This window comes from Sapajus apella, unplaced genomic scaffold (genome assembly GCF_009761245.1).
Source record: "Sapajus apella isolate SASKATOON/1434 unplaced genomic scaffold, GSC_monkey_1.0 scaffold11, whole genome shotgun sequence".
In the NCBI taxonomy this organism is placed as follows: Eukaryota; Metazoa; Chordata; class Mammalia; order Primates; family Cebidae; genus Sapajus; species Sapajus apella.
Window position 1 is genome coordinate 5,404,789 of NW_022436951.1, and position 23,402 is coordinate 5,428,190.

The 23,402-nt window shown below is 40.5% G+C and overlaps 1 protein-coding gene across 4 annotated transcripts in view; it reads right to left on the reverse strand.

Moving 5' to 3' along the window:
* WDR70 (WD repeat domain 70) overlaps window positions 1-23,402 on the reverse strand; it is a 328,762-nt gene that overhangs the window by 290,533 nt on the left and 14,827 nt on the right. For all 4 annotated transcript variants that reach the window (XM_032278922.1, XM_032278923.1, XM_032278926.1 and 1 more), the window contains 2 exons: window positions 22,300-22,420; window positions 13,383-13,575 (listed from right to left, as the gene is read on the reverse strand). In XM_032278922.1, the coding sequence (XP_032134813.1) occupies window positions 13,383-13,575; window positions 22,300-22,420 (314 nt within the window). The remainder of the gene's footprint in view (window positions 1-13,382; window positions 13,576-22,299; window positions 22,421-23,402) is intronic.

The window sequence follows — 23,402 nt, forward strand, 5'->3', positions numbered from 1 at the left end:
AATAATGTACTAACTAATGTGCATTTAAAACAGGCTCCAGGCTGAATTCCACAGGCTTCCAAATATGGGAGGCAGCATAATACTGTTAAAAGCATGGTTAGGCCAGGCACAGCGGCTAACCTGCCTGTGGCTCACACCTGTAATCCTAGCACTTAGGGAGGCCAAAGCAGGAGGATCTCAGAAAGCCAGAAGTTTGAGACCAGCCTAAGCAATGTAGCAAGACACCATTTTTACAAAAGCAAACAGACAAACAAAAAGTATAAAAGAAAAAAGAAAGCACAGATAGCCTAGGTGTGCTTGCAACTCTGTCACTTTATAGCTAGATTTAAGTAGGCAAATACATAAATTGGACTAATTATTTAACCTCTGTGGAAACATTTGAGAAATATTTACCAATTTTTAATGGTTCTGACTTATTTAAAATTTTTTTAAAAATGGAATCTCACCATCACCCAGCCTGGATTATGGTGGTGTGATTTCAGCTGACTGCAACCTCCGCCCCCCAGGCTCAGGTGATCCTCCCACCTTAGTCTCCCAAGTAGCTGGGACCACAGGTACTCATTACCACATCCGGCTAATTATATTTTATATTTTTGGTAGAGATAGGGTTTCGCCATGTTGGTCAGGCTGGTCTTGAACTCCTGAGCTCAGGTGATCTGCCCTCTTTGACCTACCAAAGTGCTGAGATTACAGATGTGAGCCACTGCACCAACCTGACTTAAATATTTTATGTATTGAAAAGCTTTGGCCAGGCGCGGTGGCTCACGCCTGTAATCCCAGCACTTTGGGAGGCCGAGGCGGGTGGATCACGAGGTCAAGAGATCGAGACCGTCCTGGTCAACATGGTGAAACCCCGTCTCTACTACAAATACAAAACATTAGCTGGGCATGGTGGTGCGTGCCTGTAATCCCGGCTACTCAGGAGGCTGAGGCAGGAGAATTGCCTGAACCCAGGAGGCGGAGGTTGCGGTGAGCCGAGATCGCGCCATTGCACTCCAGCCTGGGTAAAAAGAGCGAAACCCTGTCTCTCAAAAAAAAAAAAAAAAAAGACTTAATAGATTCAAGATTTGATGTGAGGTATGAGGGAAAGAAAGGAATGACAGCAACTAGGTTTTCTGACCTATCCATAACCAGGCATTTAAGACTCTGATTCTCATATTTTATATTAACTTTGTTTTCCTCGGTTTTCCTATTCCCCTTCCTTCTTCCAAATCTATGCCTTCTTATGCATTTCACTTCATTAAATCATTTTGTTTTTTTTTTGGGTTGTTTTGTTTTGTTTTGAGACAGAGTTTGGCTCTTGTTGTACAGGCTGCAACGGCATGATCTTGGCTCACCACAACCTCTGCCTCTGGGTTCAAGCAATTCTCCTGCCTCAGCCTCCTGGGTAGCTGGGATTACAGGCATGCACCACCATGCCCCAATAATTCAGTATTTTTAGTAGAAATGAGGTTTCTCCACGTTGGTCAGGCTGGTCTCAAACTCGCGACCTCTGGTGATCTGACCACCTCAGCCTCCCAAAGTGCTGGGATTACAGGCATGAGCCACTGCGCCCGGCCTGTTTTCATTTTTGTTTGACAGTCCCACTCTGTTACTCAGGCTGGAGTGCAATAATACAATCATGGCTCACTGCAGCCTTGACCTCCCAGGCTCAAGCGATCCTCCCACCTCACTCTCCTGAGTAGCCAGAACTACAGGTGCACACCACCACCCTGGATTGTTCATTTTTTGTAAAGATGGGTGTCTCACTACATTGTCAAGGTTGGTCTCGAACTCCTGGGCTCAAGTGATTCTCTTGCCTGAAGCTCCTAAACTGCTGAGTTTACAGGCGTGAGCCACTGCAACCAGCCCAGTAAGTCCTTTTCAAGACAAGGTAAAATAAAAATAAGTGTATCTACTAGTAGTTAAGATTTATTCCACATTCATGTTTAATACTGTTTTCTTTGGGATTTTTTAATCTGTTCTAGATTTTTGAACTCAAGTCATAATTGCTTTATGATGAAGGACCCATTAACTTTTTATAATACCAATAATCGTTTCTGATTATGGGCACAGCTATGATCAATGCATAAATTGGAAACATATAATAAAGTATAAGGTAGGCCAGGCACGGTAGTTCATGCCTGTAATCCCAGCACTTTGGGAGGCTGAGGCGGGTGAATCGATCACCCAATGTCAAGAGTTCATGACCATCTGGTCAGTATGGTCAAACCTTGTCTCTACTAAAAATATAAAAATTAGCCAGGCATGGTGACACATGCCTGTAATCCCAGCTACTCAGAAGGCTGAGGCAGGAGAATGGCTTGAACCTGGGTGGCGGAGGTTGCAGTGAGCCAAGATCACACCATTGCGCTCCAGCCTGGGTGACAAGAATGAGACTCCATGTCAAAAAAAAAAAAAAAAAAAAAAAAAAGGATAAGGGAAAAAACTATATTATCCTCATTTCCACAATCCATAAGCAAGCAATGGGAGTAACTTTGTTCCACACATGTGTATCATTTTAATTATTGAAATCATAGTGTCTATTCAGTTTTAAATCCTTTCCTAGTGCTACTAAAAACCCTTATTAAACATGTTTAGTGACTGTGTAACATTCTATATGACCACAACACATTTTACTTGTCCTTCTCCCTAATATTAGGTATTTATTTATATTCTTTCTAATTATTCTAATATTTTACATATGTTGGTATTTTCAAACATTTTCAGACTTGGAACTCTTTCATCAAGAGAAAGCTCTGAGGAAGCCTGACATAAAAACAGAGCTGACCTGGCCAGAAACTGATGTGAGGGACCCCATCCCACCATAACACACCCTCAGCAGGATAATCCCAACACATTCAGAAAACCACAATTATAGATAGTACTGTGATAAATATTTTTCTGCATAAAGCTCTGTCCAGCTCTTTCATTACTTCCTCTGGATAGAATCCGAAAAAAGGCTATTATTGTGTTTAAAGGAAAGGAAGAGTTTCCAGGCTCTTGATACTCAATAATATAGTTTCAATAAAAACAATCACAGAAGGAGCAGGATTGAAAAATAAATTAATTAAATTTGATTTAAAAAAAGAACTGTCAGAGCTACAGGCTCAATTTCCAGAATATCTACATGTTCATGGCCCTTCTGAGAATATAATTATGATTTAATAGGTATAGTAAATTCAGGTACTACAAGGATATAAAAATGAATGAGATTCAAAAAACCAGGAGCTTACAGCCTCTGCCATGTCATCTTCAGAAGCAATTAAACATTAATGCTTCTACAGACGCTAACATGCATGTATTATAGAAAAAAATATTTTTTCATAAAATACTGATCAAAATATATTAACTCTGAGCTATATGAAAGGGTAAACCTTTAAAGTGGCTTCACTATCATGAGAAAGCAGCAATTTCATACCTTTTTTTTAAGAAAAAAACATTTTGTAAGCAATATCCCATATCCTTACGTATCCATGAGATGATACAGATCATAATCTAAAGAGGTACCCTAATATATTACCCTATGACTCCAAGTGAGAGTAAGTAAACAGCACAACTAGACTGGGAAGAAATCTATTAGAATTACCTGTGGACCCTTTTGTTATAATACAGATTGTAGGAGTTAATACTGAATCAGTTTCCAGAGTACAGGACCTAAGCATGCATATTTTTTAATTGCACTAAACCTGATTCTTACATTCAAATTAAGAAATACTAGGTTAGCTGGGTGCAGTGGTTCACAACTGCAATCCCAACACTCTAGGAGGCTGAAGTGGAAGGATCACTTGAAGCCAAGAGTTTAAGGCCACCTTGACAAGACAGCAAGATCCCACTCTACAAAAAAGTATAAAAAAGTAGCCAGGTGTGGTTCTATGCACCTGTAGTCCTATATACTCAGAAGGCTGAGACAGGAGGATCACTTGAGCCCAAGAGGTTGAAGCTGCAGTGAGCTATGATTACACCACCGCACTCCAGCCTGGTTGAAAGAGCAAGACCCCTTCTCTTCAAAAAAAAAGAAAAAAAAATTAATTTAAAAAAAAAATTAACACTAGGCTAAAGAAAGGTTCTTTTTAAAAACATTACCCCATTAATTTCAACAATATTTGCTAAAATATTTACCACTCAACTATGTGAAAATGGCTGCTTTCAGCCGGGCGCGGTGGCTCACGCCTGTAATCCCAGCACTTTGGGAAGCTGAGGCGGGTGGATCACAAAGTCAAGAGATCGAGACCATCCTGGCCAACATGGTGAAACCCCGTCTCTACTAAAGCTACAAAAAATTAGCTGAGCATGGTGGCGCATGCCTGTAATCCCAGCTACTCAGGAGGCTGAGGCAGGAGAATTGCCTGAACCCAGGAGGCGGAGGTTGCGGTGAGCCAAGATGGCGCCATTGCACTCCAGCCTGGGTAACATGAGTGAAACTCCTTCCCAAAAAAAAAAAAAATATAGGACTACAAAAATTAGCTGGGCATGGTGGTGCACACCTGTAATTCCAGCTACTTGGGAGGCTGAGGCAGGAGCACTGCTTGAACCCGGGAGGCAGAGGTTGCAGTAAGCCGAGCTCATACCACTGCACTCCAGCCTGGCACCTGGCACCTGGCAACAGAGCGAGGTTTTTTTTCTCAAAAAAAAAAAAAAAAAAAAAAAAAGAAAGAAAAGAAACTGGCTGCTTTCCTATTAAATAGACTGTCTCTCTAAAAAGCCACAGTGATTCTGAACAAAAAACTCAAATTGCATTCAGAAATTGCCAGGTGGAGTCCTGCCTGCTGTGGTGATTGTTATCCCTAATTTAAGGAATTAGTACTATTACTTGCAATGGGACTTGTGTTACAGATAGGTTAATCTTGCTGCAGTGGGGACAAGGGATTGAAACAGAAGATCCTTGAAGCAGAGAGACCAGCAAAATCACTACAGCAAAAGTTTAAGTTGGAGAGAATAAAAGCCTAAGTTTTATCTTAAATGTGTTGAATTTAGAATATCGTTGGAGTTTAAATATGAACATAATTCATGAGCAGTTAGAAAGAGATGGATTGGGGGCCGGGCACAGTGGCTCACACCTGTAATACCAGCACTTTGGGAGGCCAAAGCAGACAGATCACTTGAGGGCAGGAGTTCAAAACCATCCTGGTCAACATAGTGAAACCCCATCTCTACTAAAAATGCAAAGCAGTAGCTGGGCATGGTGGTGCACACCTGTAATTCCAGCTACTCAGGAGGCTAAGGCACAAGAATGGCTTGAAGCCGGGAGGCAGACATTGCAGTGAGTCAAGATCATGCCACTGCACTCTAACCTGGGTGACAGAGCCAGACTCTCTTTCAAAAAAAAAAGAGAAGGGGACAGGTGCAGTGACTCCCGCCTGTAATCTGACTTTGGAAGGCCAAGGAGAGTAGATCACGAGGTCAAGAGATCGAGACCATCCTGGCCAACACTCTGAAACCCCACCCCTACTAAAAAATACAAAAATTAGATTAGCTGGGCATGGTGGCAAATGCCTGTAGTCCCAGCTACTCAGGAGGCTGAGGCAGGAGAATTGCTTCAACCTGGGAGGCCGGGGTTGCAGTGAGCCAAAATCATGCCACTACACTGCAGCCTGGTGACAGCGCAAGACTCCATCTCAAAAACATAAAAAAACAGAAGGGATGGAGAGAGAGAGCAAGGGAGGTGGAAGGGAGAGAGGGGGGCAGGCAGGGAGGGAGAGAGGGAGACAGAGAGGGAGGGAGAAAGAGAGGGAGGGAGGGAGGGAGGGAGGGAGGGTGGGGAGGGAGGGAAGGGTTTTACATGTTCTTACATGTAGAAGCTACAAAAGGATCTCATGAAGAGGGATTAGTGACTAGAGGCTGGAAAGGTTTGGGGGCTGGAAGAGATAAAGAGAGGCTGATTAACAGGTACCAATATACAGTCAGATAGAGGGAATAAAGCCTAGTATTCAACAGATCAGTATGGTGACCATAGTTAACAATATTACAGTGTATTTTAAAATAGCTAGGAGAGGCTGGGCACGGTGGCTCACGCCTGTAATCCCAGCATTTTGGGAGGCCGAGGCGGGCAGATCACAAAGTCAAGAGATCAAGACCATCCTGGCCAACATGGTGAAACCCTATCTCTACTAAAAAATACAAAAATTAGCTGGGCATGGTGGCACACACCTGTAGTCCCAGCTACTCAGGAGGCTGAGGCAGGAAAATCACTTGAACCCGGGATGCGAAGGTTGCAGTGAGCCAAGGTCGCCTCACTGTACTCCAGCCTGGTGACAGAGTGAGACTCTGTCTCAAAAAAAAAAAAAATTAGCCAAGAGAGAATAATTTGAATGTTCCTAGCATAACAAAGAGACAAATATTTAAAGTGATGGATATCCTGGATATCCCAATTACCCTGTTTTGATCTTTACACATTATATGAATGTATCAAATCATATATACTCCAAAAATATATACATTATTTATCAATTTTTTATAAATTAAAATAGAACTATCATGATCCAGCAATCCCACTACTGAGTACATATCCAAAGGAAAGGAAATTCACATTTTGAAGAGATAACTGCACTCCCCTTTTCACTGCAGCACTATTCACAATAGCCAAGATATTGAATCAACCTAAGTGTCCATCAATAAATGAATGGATTTAAAAATGTAATAACACAAACGCGCACACACACACGAACACTATTCAGCCAAATTTAGAAAGTATGAAATCATGTCACATGTAGTAACATGGATGAGTTTGCAAGACACAGTGTTAAGTGAAGTAAACCAGAAAGATAAATACCACATGTCCTCACTCAGATGAAACTAAATAAACTGATCTCATAAAATTAGAGAGTTAAAATAGTAGAAACAGAAATGACAAGCTGAGAAGGGTAGGAGAAAGAGGGGTATAAGGAGAGTTTGGTTAACAGATACAAAATTACAGCTAGATAGAAAGATAAATTCTAGTGTTCTAGAGCATTGTAAGGTGACAACTTTAACAATTATTTACTCTATATTTTCAAAGAACTAAAAGTGAGAATTTTGGATGTTGTCAACACAAAGAAATGATCAATGTTTAGGCGATGAATATGCTAATTACCCTGATTTGGTCATTACATTCTGTATACAGGTGTGGAGTATCACACTCTACCCCAGAAATATGTACAATTATTTTATGTCAATTAAAAATAATCCTTTTTTTTTTTTTTTTTTTTTGAGATAGAGTTTTTTTCTTTTGCCAGGCCCCAGGCTGGAGTGCAGTGGCGCCATCTCGGCTGACTGCAATCTCCGTCTCCTGGGTTCAAGCAATTATCCTGCCTCAGCCTCCCAAGTAGCTGGGACTACAGGCATGCACCACCACGCCCAGCTAATTTTTGTGGGGGTTTTTTTGTTTTTTTTTTTTTTTTAGATGGAGTTTCACTCTTGTTACCCAGGCTGGACCGCAATGGCGCGATCTCGGCTCACCGCGACCTCCGCCTCCTGGGTTCAGGCAATTCTCCTGCCTCAGCCTCCTGAGTAGCTGGGATTACAGGCACGCGCCACCATGCCCAGCTAATTTTTTGTATTTTTAGTAGAGACGGGGTTTCACCGTGTTGACCTGGATGGTCTCGATCTCTTGACCTTGTGATCCACCCGCCTTGGCCTCCCAAAGTGCTGGGATTACAGGCGTGAGCCACCGCGCCTGGCCCTAATTTTTGTATTTTTTAGTAGAGACTGGGTTTCACCATGTTGGCCAGGATGGTCTCGATCTCTTGACCTCGTGATCCGCCCGCCTTGACCTCCCAAAGTGCTGGGATTACAGGCATGGGCCACCGTGACCAGCCAAAAATAATCTTTAAAAATGTAATCTTGGCCAAGCACAGTGACTTACATCTGTAATATCAACACTTTAGGAAGCCAAGGTGGGAGGATGGCTTGAGCCCAGGAGTTTGAGACCAGCATAGGCAAGATGGTGAGACCCCACACCTCTTCAAAAATTTAAAAATAAAAGACTGGCCAGACTCTGTGGGTCACACCTATAATCCTAGCACTTTGGGAGGCCGAGGAGGGTAGATAACCTGAGGTCAGGAGTTCAAAAAAAGCCTGGCCAACATGGTAAAACCTGGTCTCTACTAAAAATACAAAAAATCAGCCGAGTGCAATGGTGGGTGCTTGTAATCCCAGCTACTCAGGAGGCTGAGGCAGGAGAATCGCTTAAACCAGGGAGGTGGAGGTTGCAGTGAGCCAAGACTGCACCATTGCACTCCAGCCTGGGTGACAGAGCAAGACTCTGTCCAAAAAAGAAAAAAAACTTTAGCCAGGCATGGTGGCTCATGCCTGTAATCCAAGCACTTTGGGTGGATCACAAGGTCAGGAGTTCCAGACCAGCCTGGCCAACATGGTGAAACCCCATCTCTACTAAGAATACAAAAATTGGCTGGGTATGGTGGTGCACGCCTGTAATCCTAGCTACTCAGGAGGCTGAGGCAGGAGAATTACTTGAACCTGGGAGGCAGAGGTTGCAGTAAGCTGAGATCCCACCAGTACTCTAGCCTGGGCAACAGAGCAAGACTCTGTCTCAAAAAAAAGAAAAGAAAAAAGAAAAAAAAATTAATCTTTGGCCAGACAGTGACTCACGCCTGTAATTCCAGCATTTTGGGAGGCCAAGGAAGGAGGATTGCTTGAGCCCAGAAATTCGAGACAAGCCTGGGCAACATAATGAAACTTCATCTCTACTAAAAAGATTAAAAAAAAAAAAAATTGCTAGGTGTGGTGGCACATGCCTGTAATCCCAGCTACTCGGGGGGCTGAGGTGGGAGGATCACTTAACCCCAGGGGGTCAAGGCTGTAGTGAGCTTTGACTGCACTACTATACTCCAGCCTGGGTGACAGAGAGATCCTATCTCAAAAAAAAAACAAAAACAAAAAACTTGTAATCCTCTACAAAGCTTACTCAAATTCCACATCCTCCAGAAAGTATTTCTTCATACTTTCTGGATTTGATTTAATCAGCTTCATCTTTCTACTTTCTCCTAGTAAGAAATCTCAGCCATGTACTAATCAGGTGCAATTTCACTACCATAGCTGTACTTATATATATTTAGCCCTTTACTATAGCAATATTTTTTCTGGCTTGCAATATGCTTCTTTCTTCCCTTCTCTGCTTATCAGCCATTAGTCAGCCTTGCAAACCTGTATTAGCTTAGGCAACCATAAACAAAATACCACCGATTAGGTGACTTAAACAATAGAAATTTATTTGCTGACAGGTCTGGCAGCTAGTGGTTCATAATCAAAGTGTGGACAAAAGTGGTTTCTGGTGAGACCTCTTGTCCTGGCTTATGGACAACCATTTTCTGCTATGTCCTCAGAAAGCCATTCCTCCTTTCCCGTTAGGAAGGAGGAGTTAGCACATGATTTCTGCCATCTCTTTTTACAAAGACACTAATTATATCAGATCAGAACCTTCTGACCTCATTTAGCCTTAGTTATTCCCTTCGAGGCGCCATCTCTAAATACAGCCACACTGGGGTTAGGGCTTCAACATATGAATTTTAGAGAGACACATTCAGTCCATTACGAAACCCACTGTCACATTCATAGCTAAACCTAAATATTACCTACTCTGTGAACTAACCAAAATAAGTAAGAATATCTTCTTCATGTTTCCATAGCAGTTAATGTTTCCATAGCACTCTGGGAACTAAATATGTTTGTTTTTCACTGTCCATGTATGCTAAAAATGAAAATGTTGGACAAGGGTTCAATATACATTTAATAGGTTAAACTTTGTTCATTTGTATTTTCTAAATCTGTACTCCATTCTGTCTTAACAATTTGTGAATCTCTATTACGACTGTTTATTGTCCATTTCTCCTTGTAATTTTGCCAATTTTTGCTTTATACACTTTGAATATACTGTTAAATGCATAGAGGTTAAGGACTGCCAAATTTTCCTGCAAAATAAACTGTTCCTTTTAGCATTAAGTAATGTCACTTTTATCATTAATTGGTTTTATGACTTAAATATTTTAGTACCAATTTGATAACATTAATCAGCTATCTTTTGGTTATTTTCCTGCTATATTCTATTGCTTTACATTCAACCTTTCTGTATAATAGAAAGGTTATGCCATGTTTTATACCTAAAACATAATGTTTTAGGTATAACATGCATGTATACCTACATTTTTTTAACCCAATCTGAGAATTTTTGTATTTTAAGTGGCAAGTTGAGTCCATTTATTTCTGTTGTTAATACTGATATATTTATTTTCATGGCTACCATCTTATTTTGTAATCTCTATTTACCGAGATTATTTTCCTCTACTTCTTTTTCCTCCTTTCCTGTCTTTTACTGTAATGAGTGAATTTTCTTCAATGGCATATCAAGAGAATTACAGTGGATGTAATGTAGACAATAAGAGGGTATATTTTTCTGTGGAGAACTTAAAAACAATAATAAAATCAAGTAAAGATAAGTCTGCTTTTTATTATCACCTTGTGATGGCAATTCTAAACATGTTAGTTTAGACACTACTTAACGTTCTTTTTGCTACGGTTCCTGTTAAGTTTTAATAACGTGTATGTGAAGTTCAATTAACACATTTTTATTACTTATCTTTTAATAAACACTGTATTCTGGCTGGGAACAGTGGCTCACGCCTGTAATCCCAGCACTTTGGGAGGCCAAGGTAGGTGCATCACCCGAGGTCAGGAGTTCATGACCAGCTGGGTCAACATGCTGAAGCCCTGTCTCTACTGAAGAATACAAAAAAATTGCCAGACATGGTGGCAGATGCCTGTAATCCCAGCTACTCAGGAAACTGAGGCTGGAGAATCACATGAACCCAGGAGACGGAGGTTGCAGTGAGCTGAGATCATGCCACTGCACTCCAGCCTGGGTGACAGAGGCTCATTCTCGAAAAATAAATACACAAATAAATAAACACTGTATTCTACATGAAGTTAATTTGGAGAACTCTCAGTTATCTGTACCACACACATGCACAAATAAACCCAGCTACTCGGATCCCTAGATACTGTTTTTCATGGTTCAGAATCATTCAAGCTCAGTTCATGGGCAATTTCATATCTCCAATCCCTGTTGTACTACGTTTCAAAATGAAGATTATAAAGACAAAGAAACAAAATGCTGGCAAATCCAATTCTGTTTTCCATGAATGCCAAAAGCAAAAACAAAAGACAAGGTTGGCAAGAGAATTTAAATGGGCAAATGTTTGAATATCTCAATTGTTTGTACCAAAAGCATTCTAAAGCAATAGATCGTTTAACGGCAATGTTTGACTCATTTAGCCATTTTCTCGATTTTTAGAGAAGAAAACTTTAGAAGTTTTTACCAAATATGATGGATTTCATGTAAAGACATTTTCATGAAAAAAAATTATTTTTTTAGACAGAGTCTTGCTCTGTTACCAGGCTCACTGAAGAGTCCACCTCAAGCAATTCCCCTGCCTCAGCCTCCTGTCACCATGTCTGGCTAATTTTTGTATTTTCTTAGTAGAGCTGGGGTTTCACCATGTTGGCCAGGCTAGTCTCGAATTCCTGACGTCAAGTAATCAGCATGCCTCAGCCTCCCAAGGTGCTGGGATTACAGGCATGAGCCACCATGCCCAGCCAAAATATTTCAACCTACAGAGATATTTAAAAGCCACTAGAATTGATAAAAGGAAAAATATACAATGACTGGGCGTAGTGGCTCATGCCTGTAATCCAAGCACTTTGGAGGCCAAGGCGGGCGGATCACCTGAGGTTGGGAGTTCAAGACCAGCCTGACCAACATGGTGAAACCCCAACTTAAAAAAAAAAAAAGAAAGAAAAAATATACAATCAACATTGCAATTTCTGGAACTTATTGTAAAACAAAAATTTTAATGAAACTGCCAAATTTACTCTTCTTCTTGTTTCTCTTAATTTTACATATGCACACATAGGAATACATGTGCACGTGCGTGTGGGTGTGTATATGTAAATATATATACACACACACTATGTATCTGTTGTTTCATGTGAAAGAAAAAATGCACAAAATTGAAATTAGAAGCTTTATTTGATCAACTACAGAGAGACACAGATTGACAAATCTGCTATACTATGTACTGAGCAGGAATATGCAAAGAATATCAACTTTGACAGATTTACAAAAGCTGTTGGTTTCCTTTCTGGTCATTATTTTTCATTTCATTTCATAATTATTACTAAAAGTAATTCATCACATGAAGAAGGGAGGTGTTAAAAATTATCTACTTCAGGTATAAATACAAAAAGTACATCATTTCCTTTACCATTTTTTCCTTTCAGTATTTTGGAGGTTATACATTTCTTCTTTTTTTTAAGATTGAGTCTCACTTTGTTACCCAGGCTGAAGTGTGCCATGGTGTGATGTCAACTCACTGTAACCTCCGCCTCCAAGGTTCAAGTAATTCTCATGCCTCAGACTTCCAAGTAGCTGGGATTACAGATGCATGCCACCATAACCAGGTAATTCTTGTATTTTAAGTAGGACAGGTTTCACCATGTTGGCTAGGCTGGTCTCAAACTCCTAACCTCAAGTGGTCCACCTGCCTTGGCCTCCAACAAGTGCTGGGAGCCTGTAAGGGTGAGCTGCCGCACCTGGCCACATTTTATTTCTACTCTTTGGGCAATTACTCTTAAAATTGTAAACTTATAAACTTGGCTTAAACTAATCTAAGGTTAACCAGTATCTCTGACCTCCTTCCAAGTAATGTTCACAAATCAATGAACTCTGATTTCACTCTCCTATCTTTCACTTTATTGTTGATAATAATTTTAGATCCACTTTGCTTTTAAATCCCCCCAAATTTACCCATCATCATTATTATTTACACTCAGGCACACACCACAACACCCGTCTAATTTTTGCATTTTTGTAGAAACGGGGTTTCACCATGTTGCCCAAGCTGGTTTTGAACGCCTGAGTTCAAGCGATCCGTCTACCTCGGCCTCCCAAAGTCCTGGGAGCCACTGTGCCTGGCCTTTTCCCTCAGTTTTTTTTTTTTTTTTTTAAGAGAGACCGGGTTTCACCACATTGGTCAGATGGTCTCGATCTCCTGACCTTGTGATCCATCCTCCTCGGCCTCCCAAAGTGCTGAGGTGAGCCACCGCGCCTGGCCTGTTTTTTTGTTTGTTTGTTTGTTTTGTTTTGTTTTGAGACAGTCTTGCTCTGTCTCCCAGGGTGGAGTGCAGTGGCACAATCTTGACTCACTGCAACCTCTGCCTCCCAGGTTCAAGTGGTTCTCCCACCTCGGCCTTCTGAGTAGCTGAGATTACAGGCGTAAGCCACCGTGCCCGGCCTTTCCTCAGTTTTTAAATTGGCTCTTACTCATGAACAACAGTTTAGCGGAACTGATCTCTACAGTACTTTAAAGATATTACTGCACTGAATTCTTAAATTCCACTTAAATACTTACTTCCTCTTCCTCCTCTTCCTCCTCTTCTTCCTCTGCTTCTTCTTCTTCTTCATTAAGAGGTGGAGGTAAAGGACCAAGGATATCCTCCATAAAATTAAACGGTTTTCCTACCATTGCAGGGGGTAAAGGAGGGCCAATCAACTCATCATCAGAAGAGTCAGAACTCTCTTCACTTTCACTGCTGCTCATATCCCTGAAAATACAGAAACAGAAACTCTTTGCCTCTGCTGCAATAAACAGCACACTTTGCAAATAGTATTCATTTCTCAGGAAACCTTTCCTCTTCTTTTAACAACAATTGGGTATTCTTCAGTTTTTTTAAATTTGTAGTTCAAGTATTAAATGTTTAATGCAAATATTATTTTATCTTAAGAAAGTTAAAAAAAAACCTACTGTCTTACTCAAACGTTAAGTCAAAAATAATGGATCACAGCAATTATATGTTAGATGCCATTAGACCATTATTACTCATCAAGAGACAGGTGAGACTGAATGCAATGGTTCACACCTGTAACCCCAACACTTTCAGGGACCAGGGCAGATGGACTACTTGTGCCCAGGAGTTTGAGAGTAGCCTGGGAAACACCATGAGACCCTGTCTCCACAAAAAATAAAAATTACCCAGGTGTAGTGGCATGTGCTTGTGGTACCAGCTACTCGGAAGGTTAAGGTGGCAGGATCACTTGAGCGGCAGTGAGCCATGACTGCATCCCTGTACTCTAACCTGGACAAGAGAGTGAGACCCTGTCTCAAAATTTATATAATAAAAATTTAAACATTTTAAAAAGAGGTGAACAAGGAAATATAGAAGAAAAACTACAAAATAGTAAAGAACAAACACCACTGAGATAACCAGTGCCTCGATTAACTATATTTGAATCCAATTCCTGATTGCCACAGGAGCAAATAAACCCAGTCATGTAAGGAAATTAGTATTACTCCCAAAATGTTTCAATATAATTTCCAAAATACAAATTATTTCTCATGGCTAATCCAAGTTTGCTACATTGTCAAAACATTAAATACAGCATTCTTGCATTCTAAAAACACCTTACTCTAACCATGGGGTCGAAGGGAGAGAATCCAGTCATGGGTTCTTAGTTTCTGTTTCTGGTCGGGCCAGTGAAGCGGTTTCCTCATCCCTCTTTTCTACTTATCACTAGACAGAAACTAAAAACCGGAACTTCAGGATGCTAAAAGTCTAAAAGAAAACAACAACAGTATAAGGCAGTTTGGACAGGCTTGAGAGTCTAGGGCATATCATATTGATTCCTAAGTGGTTTCCTCTCCACCACACCTGAGGACTACTACACACTCTCATTAAGGTTTCTATCAAACACCTGTAGACATAGCCCTCTCCATCCACCACTCCTCCATCTGCCCCCAGAGTTGAGAATTCAGCATTCTTAATTGTATCAATTAATCTTTCAAAGATTTTATAAGATTAAAAGTGTCACTGCCTTCTAATGTATCTCTGGTATGTAAGCTCCAGGAACAAATTTCTGTTTTGTTTTGGCATCTAACATGTTTTTCTAGCATCTAAAACATGCTTCACATATAACAGGCACTCAATATCTACTGAAGGAAAAACATGAGATTGTTTTCATCTAGATTCAAAATTGAAAAGAATATATTCTCACATACACATTACCCTTAAACAGAGGTATATAAACTAGAAAACCTCCACAAATATCTGAGTTTCTAGATTTGAACCACTGCCTAGCTCAAATCTCCACCCCAAGAGGCCTTCTTTCCAATTGAACAGGTTAATTTTGGTTCACTATGAGGTCTTTGCACTTGCAGTTCTGTTGGCTGACTCACTCTTCCCATAGATTGTTACATGGCCTCTTTCTCATCTTTGGAGTTTCCTCAAATGTCTCCTCCTTAAAGAGGCCTAAGGGCACACCCCTTTTAAACTTTCAGGCACACCACCAGTTCCCATTACCTTAATTACCTTTGTTTATCCCATTACCTTTATCTTCATTACATGCTTGCTAAGTTATTTTATTTGGTTACTTAGTTGTTTATAATCTATTATCCATCCCTTCAAATACTCCCATAATAATGTGAGTTCAATAAGAACAAAGGTCTCATCAGACCTTGCTAATTGCTGTATCTCTGCCTGAAACACTGTGTAATCCACAGCAGATGCTCAATAAGTAATAGACGAATGACTAAATAAATTTATATTAAGCTATTCATACCCCAAAATCTTCCCCCTTATGATTAAAGCACAAGTTTCCAGCTCTACTGGTTTAGAAACAACAGATTATTTTTTTTCTTTGAGACAGAGTTTCACTCTGGAGTACCAGGACATGATCTTGACCTACATGCACTTCAAGCAAGTCAAGCGATTCTCTTGCCTCAAGCCTCCCAAGTAGCTGGGATTACAGGCATGCACCACCACGTCCAGCTATTTTTGTATTTTTAGTAGAGACAAGGTTTCACCATGTTGGCCAGGCTGGTCTTGACCTCAAGTGATCCACCCACCTCAACACCCCAAAGTGCTGCAATTACAGGCATGAGCCACCATGCCCAGCCATAAGTCACAGATTTTTTAATGCAAAATTATTCAAACCATGCCATCTACAGAATTGAACTCAAATGTTGATTATTAGCACCCATGCTAAGTTAACTGAGTTAACTTGCTAAGAAGTAAGCATTGAACTGAGTACTAAATTGATCCATGTTGATTTCATAGCTGATTATACAGGCCTAATAAACACATAAAATCTCGATGGAATGCATTTGCTTCTATGCAACTTCTAATTCCATGTCTGGCTTTCTGCTTCTAACATGCACAAACCAAAAAAAGATTTTTAACATATTTTTAATATTCTGAAAAACAAAATCCATGAAATTATGTCCAAAAATGGCCCTGATAAAAAACAGCATACATTCCATGTTTAAATCAATGCCTTGATTCAATGTGTTGCCAGAACACAAACTACAGCCTGGGAAATAGTATGTATTAAAAGAGAAAACGCTTAGAGTCAAATTCTATTTTTTTTCTCCTCAGCAAACATCTTGCAGAAAATTTTAACAAGCATTAAACAAAACCAAGGCCAGTGGCTCACACCTGTATCCCAGTACTTTAGGAGACCAAGGCAGGTGGATCACCTGAGGTCAGGAGTTTGAGACCACCCTGACCAAGATGGTGAAACCTTTTCTCTACTAAAAATACAAAAATTAGCTAGGCATGGTGGTGGTTGCCTATAATCCCAGCTACTCGGGAGGCTGTGGCAGGAGGACCGCTTGAACCCAGAAGGCAGAGGTTGCCATGAGCCAAGATGGTACCACTGCACTAAAGCCTGGGCAGCAGAGCAAGACTCTGTCTCAAAAAATAAAAATAAACAATATCTGTAGTGGTACAATTTCACTTTAGGAAGTAAATTCATAAGCACAACTCACTGTTTCTAGTATCAATTTCTTCTTTTGTGTGTGTGTGAGACAAAGGTTCGCTCTTGTTGTCCAGGCTGGAGTGCAATTGCACAATCTCAGCTCACTGCAACCTCTGCCACCTGGGTTCAAGCAATTCTCCTGTTTCAGCTTCCCGCATAGCTGGGATTACAGGAGTGCACCACCATGCGCGGCTAATTTTTTGTGTTTTTAGTAGAGATGGGGTTTTACCATGTTGGTCAGGCTGGTCTAACTCCTAACCTCAGATGATCCCCCGCCTCAGCCTCCCAAAGTGCTGGGATTACAGGCATAAGCCACCGTGTCAGGCCTCTGGTATGGATTTTTAAAAAGAAAATGCAAATGCCTAAATGATTCACACCTCACAAATTCAAAGTACATTTATCCTATTCATAGGGTAAATGACGTTTCTTCTCTGTATTTTGATTTTTGAGTGGCAACTTACATCCATATAACATTTCTTTAAAACCTATAATAGCAGCCGAGATCAGGCCATTGCACTCCAGCCTGGCTAACAAGAACGAAACTCCGTCTCAAAAAAAAAAAAAAAAAAACCAACCTATAATAGGTAGTAGTTTAAGATGACTCTCTTAGTCTAAACCAAATTTCAATACCATTGCAGATATTTTTTTTTAAAGTTCTGGGATCCACATGCAAATGTGCAGGTTACATAGCTATACATGGGCCATGGTGGTCTGCTGCACCTATCAATCCAACATCTAGGTTTTAAGCCCCACATGCATTAGGTATTTGTCCTAATGCTCTCCCTCCCCTTGCCCCCCACTCCCCTGGGATAGGCCCCAGTGTGTGATGTTCCCGTCCATGTGTTCTCATTGTTCAGCTCCCACTTATGAGTGAGAACATGTGGTATTTGGTTTTCTGTTCCTGTGTTAGTTTGCTGAGGATGATGGCTTCCAGCTTCATCCATGTCCCTGCAAAGGACATGAACTCATTCTTTTTTATGGCTACACAGTATTCCATGGTGTATATGTGCCACATTTTCTTTATCCAGTCTATCATTAAAGAGCATTTGGATTAGTTCTTTGTTTTTGCTATTGTAAATAGTGCTGCAATAAACACACGTGTGCACGAGTCTTTATACTAAAATGATTTATACTCCTCTGGGTATATACTCAGTAATGGGACTGCTGGGTCAACTGGTATTTCTGGTTCTAGATCCTTTAGGAATTGCCACACTGTCTTCCACAACGGTTGAACTAATTTACATTCCCACCAACAGCGTAAAAGTGTTCCTATTTCTCCGCAGCCTTGCCAGCATCTATTGTTTCCTGACTTTTTAATAATCACCATTCTCACTGGCATGAGATGGTATTTCATTGTGGTTTTGATTTGCATCTCTCTGATGATTAGTGATAATGAGCTTTTTCCATATGTTTGTTGGCCACATAAATGTCTTCTTTTGAGAACTGTCTGTTCACATCCTTTGCCCACTTTTTGATAGCGTGGTTTGTTTTTCTCTTGTAAACTTAAGTTCCTTGTAAATTCTAGATATTAGACCTTTGTCAGATGGGAAGACAGCAAAAAAATTTTCTCCGATTCTGTAGGATGCCTGTTCAGTCTGATGCTAGTTTGTTTTCTTATTTTTCTTTTTTTTTTTGATGCTAGTTTATTTTGCTGTGCAGAAGCTCTTTAATTTAATTAGATCCCATTTGTCAATTTTGGCTTTTGTTGCAATTGCCTTTGGTGTTTTTGTCATGAAGGCTTCACCCATGCCTATGTCCTGAATGGCATTACCTAGCTTTTCTTCTGGGTTTTTATGGTTTTTAGTTTTACAATTAAGTCTTTCAATCTTGAGTTAATTTCTATACAAAGTTTAAAACAGGGGACCAGTTTCAGTTTTCTGCATACAGCTAGCCAGTTTTACTAGTTCTTTAGGACTACCAGCTGATATAGATTTTAGAGGACTGTCTTTCTCTAAACCAAGTTTCAACACCATTGCTGATATTCAAAAAATTTGCACGTTTTGTGAAACAGACTCTGAAGATACCAAAAAGGAAAAAAATTAACCTGACAATTACCAAAATATGTAAATGACTGAATAAAATACATCCAATAGAGCAAAAGAATAATCCCAGAAATGTATTTAACTTAGAAAAAACTTACATTTAATGAGTATGCATTTAAAAACTGAAGAAAATTATCGTTGAGTAATGAATGCTGGAACATAAGTTAAAAAACGACCTTGGAATCATACCTCATATTAAGCCTTGGACTCTCCAAGATGAAATCAACCCCCCAAAAAAGCAAACAACTAAGCTTCTGTTTAAAAAATGAACAGTCAGCTGGGCACGGTGGCTCACGCCTATAATCCCAGCACTTTGGGAGGCCGAGGTGGGTGGATCACGAGGTCAAGAGATCAAGACCGTCCTGGTCAACATGGTGAAACCCCGTCTCTACTAAAAATACAAAACATTAGCTGGGCATGGTGGTGCGTGCCTGTAATCCCGGCTACTCAGGAGGCTGAGGCAGGAGAATTGCCTGAACCCAGGAGGCGGAGGTTGTGGTGAGCCGAGATGGCGCCATTGCACTCCAGCCTGGGTAACAAGAGCGAAACTCCGTCTCAAAAAAAAAAAAAAAAAGAACAGTCAACAAATATATTTACATCGCTTTTCCTCTGAAATGGATAGACAGGAAGGTAAAAAGATTTTTTTCTTTAATAGATCTAGTCTTATATTCAGATAAAGTGGTTTTTGTGAAAAAAGGCAAAATATCAGTTTCACTTACAGTAACAGCCAAGTAGATTACATCAAAAAACAAAACAAAAACACCTTCTAACAGACATCCATTATAAATTTCAGACAAAATACCAAAAACAGGTAGAAACTGAAAATTAACACCTGTAAGAAGAGAATGACATTGGGTCATTCCTTATTTATTTATTTATTTTTTTAAAGACGGCGTTCCACCCTGTTGGTCAGGCTGATCTTGAACTCCCGACCTCAGGTGATCCACCCACCTTGGCCTCCAAAGTGCCTGGATTACAGGCGTGAGCCACCACGCCCGGCCCATTCCTTATTTTTGAATGGTTTTTATCCTTACAGGAGAACCAATCATGTACTGGGTAGCTAAAACTCAGATAGGAACCTGCCTTCTTAATCAGAGGACGGAAATCAGGATGGAAAATGAGGAGCAGGGCCGGGCGCGGTGGCTCAAGCCTGTAATCCCAGCACTTTGGGAGGCCAAGGCGGGTGGATCACGAGGTCAAGAGATCGAGACCATCCTGGTCAACATGGTGAAACCCCATCTCTACTAAAACTACAAAAAATTAGCTGTGCATGGTGGTGCGTGCCTGTAATCCCAGCTACTCAGGAGGCTGAGGCAGGAGAATTGCCTGAACCCAGGAGGCGGAGGTTGCGGTGAGCCGAGATCGCGCCATTTGCACTCCAGCCTGGGTAACAAGAGCGAAACTCCGTCTCAGAAAAAAAAAAAAAAAAAAAAAAAAAAAAAAAAAAGAAAATGAGGAGGAAAGACCCCTCAGAGGAAAAAGCTACAAAAGGAAAGGAGAGAAAATTCTGCCTAAAACTCTACACAACTTTCTGGTTGCATTCTGGAAAACACATGCATGGGGCAGATTCCAAGCAGTACAGGTAAGACTAAAAGAACCAATGAGGCCACATGCGGTTGCTCATGCCTGTTATCCCAGCACTTTGGGAGGCCAAGGTGGGTGAATCGCTTGAGCTCAAGTGTTCAAGACCAGCCTGGGCAACATGGTGAAACCCCATCACTACAAAAATTAGCTGGGCCTGGTGGCAGGCACCTACAGTCCCAGCTACTTGGTGGGGCTGAGGTGACAGGATCACTTGAGCCTGGGAGGCGGAATTTGCAGTGAGCTGAGATGGTGCCACTGCACTCCAGCCTGAGCAACAAAGACCCTGTCTCAAAAAAAAAAAAAAAAAAAGTAACAAAATGGGAAGAACAGCCATAAAAAACAATGAGTTCATGTCTTTTGCAGGGATATGGATGAAGCTGGAAGCCATCATCCTCAGCAAACTAACACAGGAACAGAAAACCAAACCCTACATGTTCTCACTTTAAGTGGGAGTTGAACAATGAGAACACATGGACACAGGGACGGGAACATCACACACTGGGGCCTGTCAGGAGGTGGGAGGCAAGGGAAAGGAGAGCAGTAGAAAAAATGCCTAATATATGCTGGGCTTAAAACCTAGATGACGGGTTGACAGGTGCAGCAAACCACCATGGCACATGTATACCTAGGTAACAAACCTGCACGTTCTGAACATGTATCCCAGAACTTTAAAAAAAAAAAAAAAAAGGAAATATTGAGGACAATGTACACTACATGGGTAATTAAATTCAGACTTCACCACTATATAATTCATCCATGTAACCAAAAACCACTATACCCCAAAAGCTATTGAAATAAAATAAAAAACAAAAATTTAAAAAATGGAAATCATACAACTGAAAAATATATGAAATTGTTTTCTAAATTATGTGGATGGACTTAATAGCATCTAGAGATCACAGGTAAATGAGAAGACAGAAAAATAGAAATTATCCAATCTAAAAAATAGAGATTAAAAGACTAAAAAAACTAGAATTTCTGTGACTTGTAAAACAAAAATCAAAAAGTTTAAAATGTGCATAACTCAATACCCAGGAAGGAGAGAGAAAGGGCCAGAAAAATAATTTAAAAGTACCCTAGACTGGGCGCGGTGACTCATGCCTGTAATAACAGCACTTTGGAAGGCCAAGGTGGGCAGATCATTTGAGGTCAGGAGTTCGAGACCAACCTGACCAACATGGTAAAACTCTGTCTCTACCAAAATTTCAAAAAAATTAGCTGGGCACGGTAGCCCGCACATGTAATCCCCAGCTACTTGGGAGGCTGAGGCAGGAGAATCACTTGAACCTGAGAAGTGAGGGTTGCAGTGAGCCCACATCATGCCACTGCACTCCAGCCTGGGCAACCTTCTCAAACAAACAAACAAAAAAAGAGTAACTGGGGGCCGGACCCAGTGGCTCATGCCTGTAATCCCAGCACTCAGAAAGACAAGGCGGAAGGATCATGAGGTCAGGAGTTCGAGACCAGCCTGCAAAACATAGTAAAACCCCGTCTCTACTAAAAATACAAAAATTAGCTGGTCATGGACATCCAGGTACTTAGGAGGCTCACACCTGTAATCCCAGCAATTTGGGAGGCCAAGGCAGGCAGATCACCCGAGGTCAGGAGTTTGAGACCAGCCTGGGCAACGTGGTAAAACCTCATCTCTACTAAAAATAGAAAAATCAGCCAGGCGTGGTGGTGCATGCCTGTAATCCCAGCTACTTGGGAGGCTGAGGCAGGAGAATCGTTTGAATCTAGGAGGTGGAGGTTGCAATAAGCCGAGATCACACCACTGCACTCCAGCAAACAAAAGAGCAAGACTCTGTCTCAAAAAAATTAAAAAATTAAAACTCTATTAACACCTAGAAACTGATAGTTTAACAGAAGTCTTTTGTAAAAATCAGGCACCTGGAAGATGATTTGGAACAATCTCTGATCACATTTAATCCTGAGGATGTTGGTTCAATATCTTCATTTTGTCTTCTTAATTCTTTCTCTCTGTTCATTTCTTCTTCTTTTTCTCTTGCTTCTGAAAAAGAGTTAAAAAAAAAAATTCCAACCATTACAATTCAAAATTTGTTAGAAAGGCAAAAAATTAACATAGTCACAAACACATAGCTTACAGTGTTACCAGTAAAAGCAAAAAATTATCGACCATAGCCACTGTGGAAAACAATATGGTGGTTTCTCAAGCTAAACATGGAAATACCATGTGATCCAGTAATTCCATTTCTGGTACACATCCAAAGAAACTGAAAGCAGGGCCGGGTGCAGTGGCTCACGCCTGTAATCCTAGCACTTTGGGGGGCCGAGGTGGGTGGATCACCTAAGGTCAGGAGTTCAAGACCAGCTTGGCCATCATGGTGAAACCCCATCTTTAAAAAAAAAAAAAAATATATATATATATATACACACACACATATATATAATACATACATATATATATATACTTATATGTATACATATATATGTGTGTGTATGTGTGTATGTATGTGTGTATATATATATATAAAGAAAAAAAAAGAAACTGAAAGCAGGGTCTAAAAAAGATATTTGTATACCCACATTCATAACAACATAATTCACAACAGCTACAATGTAGAAGCAACCAAAGTATCCATCTATGGATGAATGCATTAGCAAAAGGTAGTATATCCACACAATGAAATATTACACAGCCTTAAAAAGGGAGGAGATTCTGCAATATGCTACCAGTTGGATAAACTTTAAGGACATTATGCTAAGTGAGAGAGACCACTAACAAAAAGACAAAAAGACAAACATTATATGATGCTACTTACATGAGGTAATCTAGAATAGTCAAAGTCAGAGACAAAAAGTAGAATAGTGGGTACCAGAGGCTGGAGGAACGGGGAATGAAGAACTGTTTAACACGTATAGAGTTTCAGCTTTACAAGATGAACAGTGTTATAGAGATGGATGGTGGTGATGGTTGTACAACACTATACACTTATTAAGATGGTACCTTTTATGTGCATTTTATCACCTTT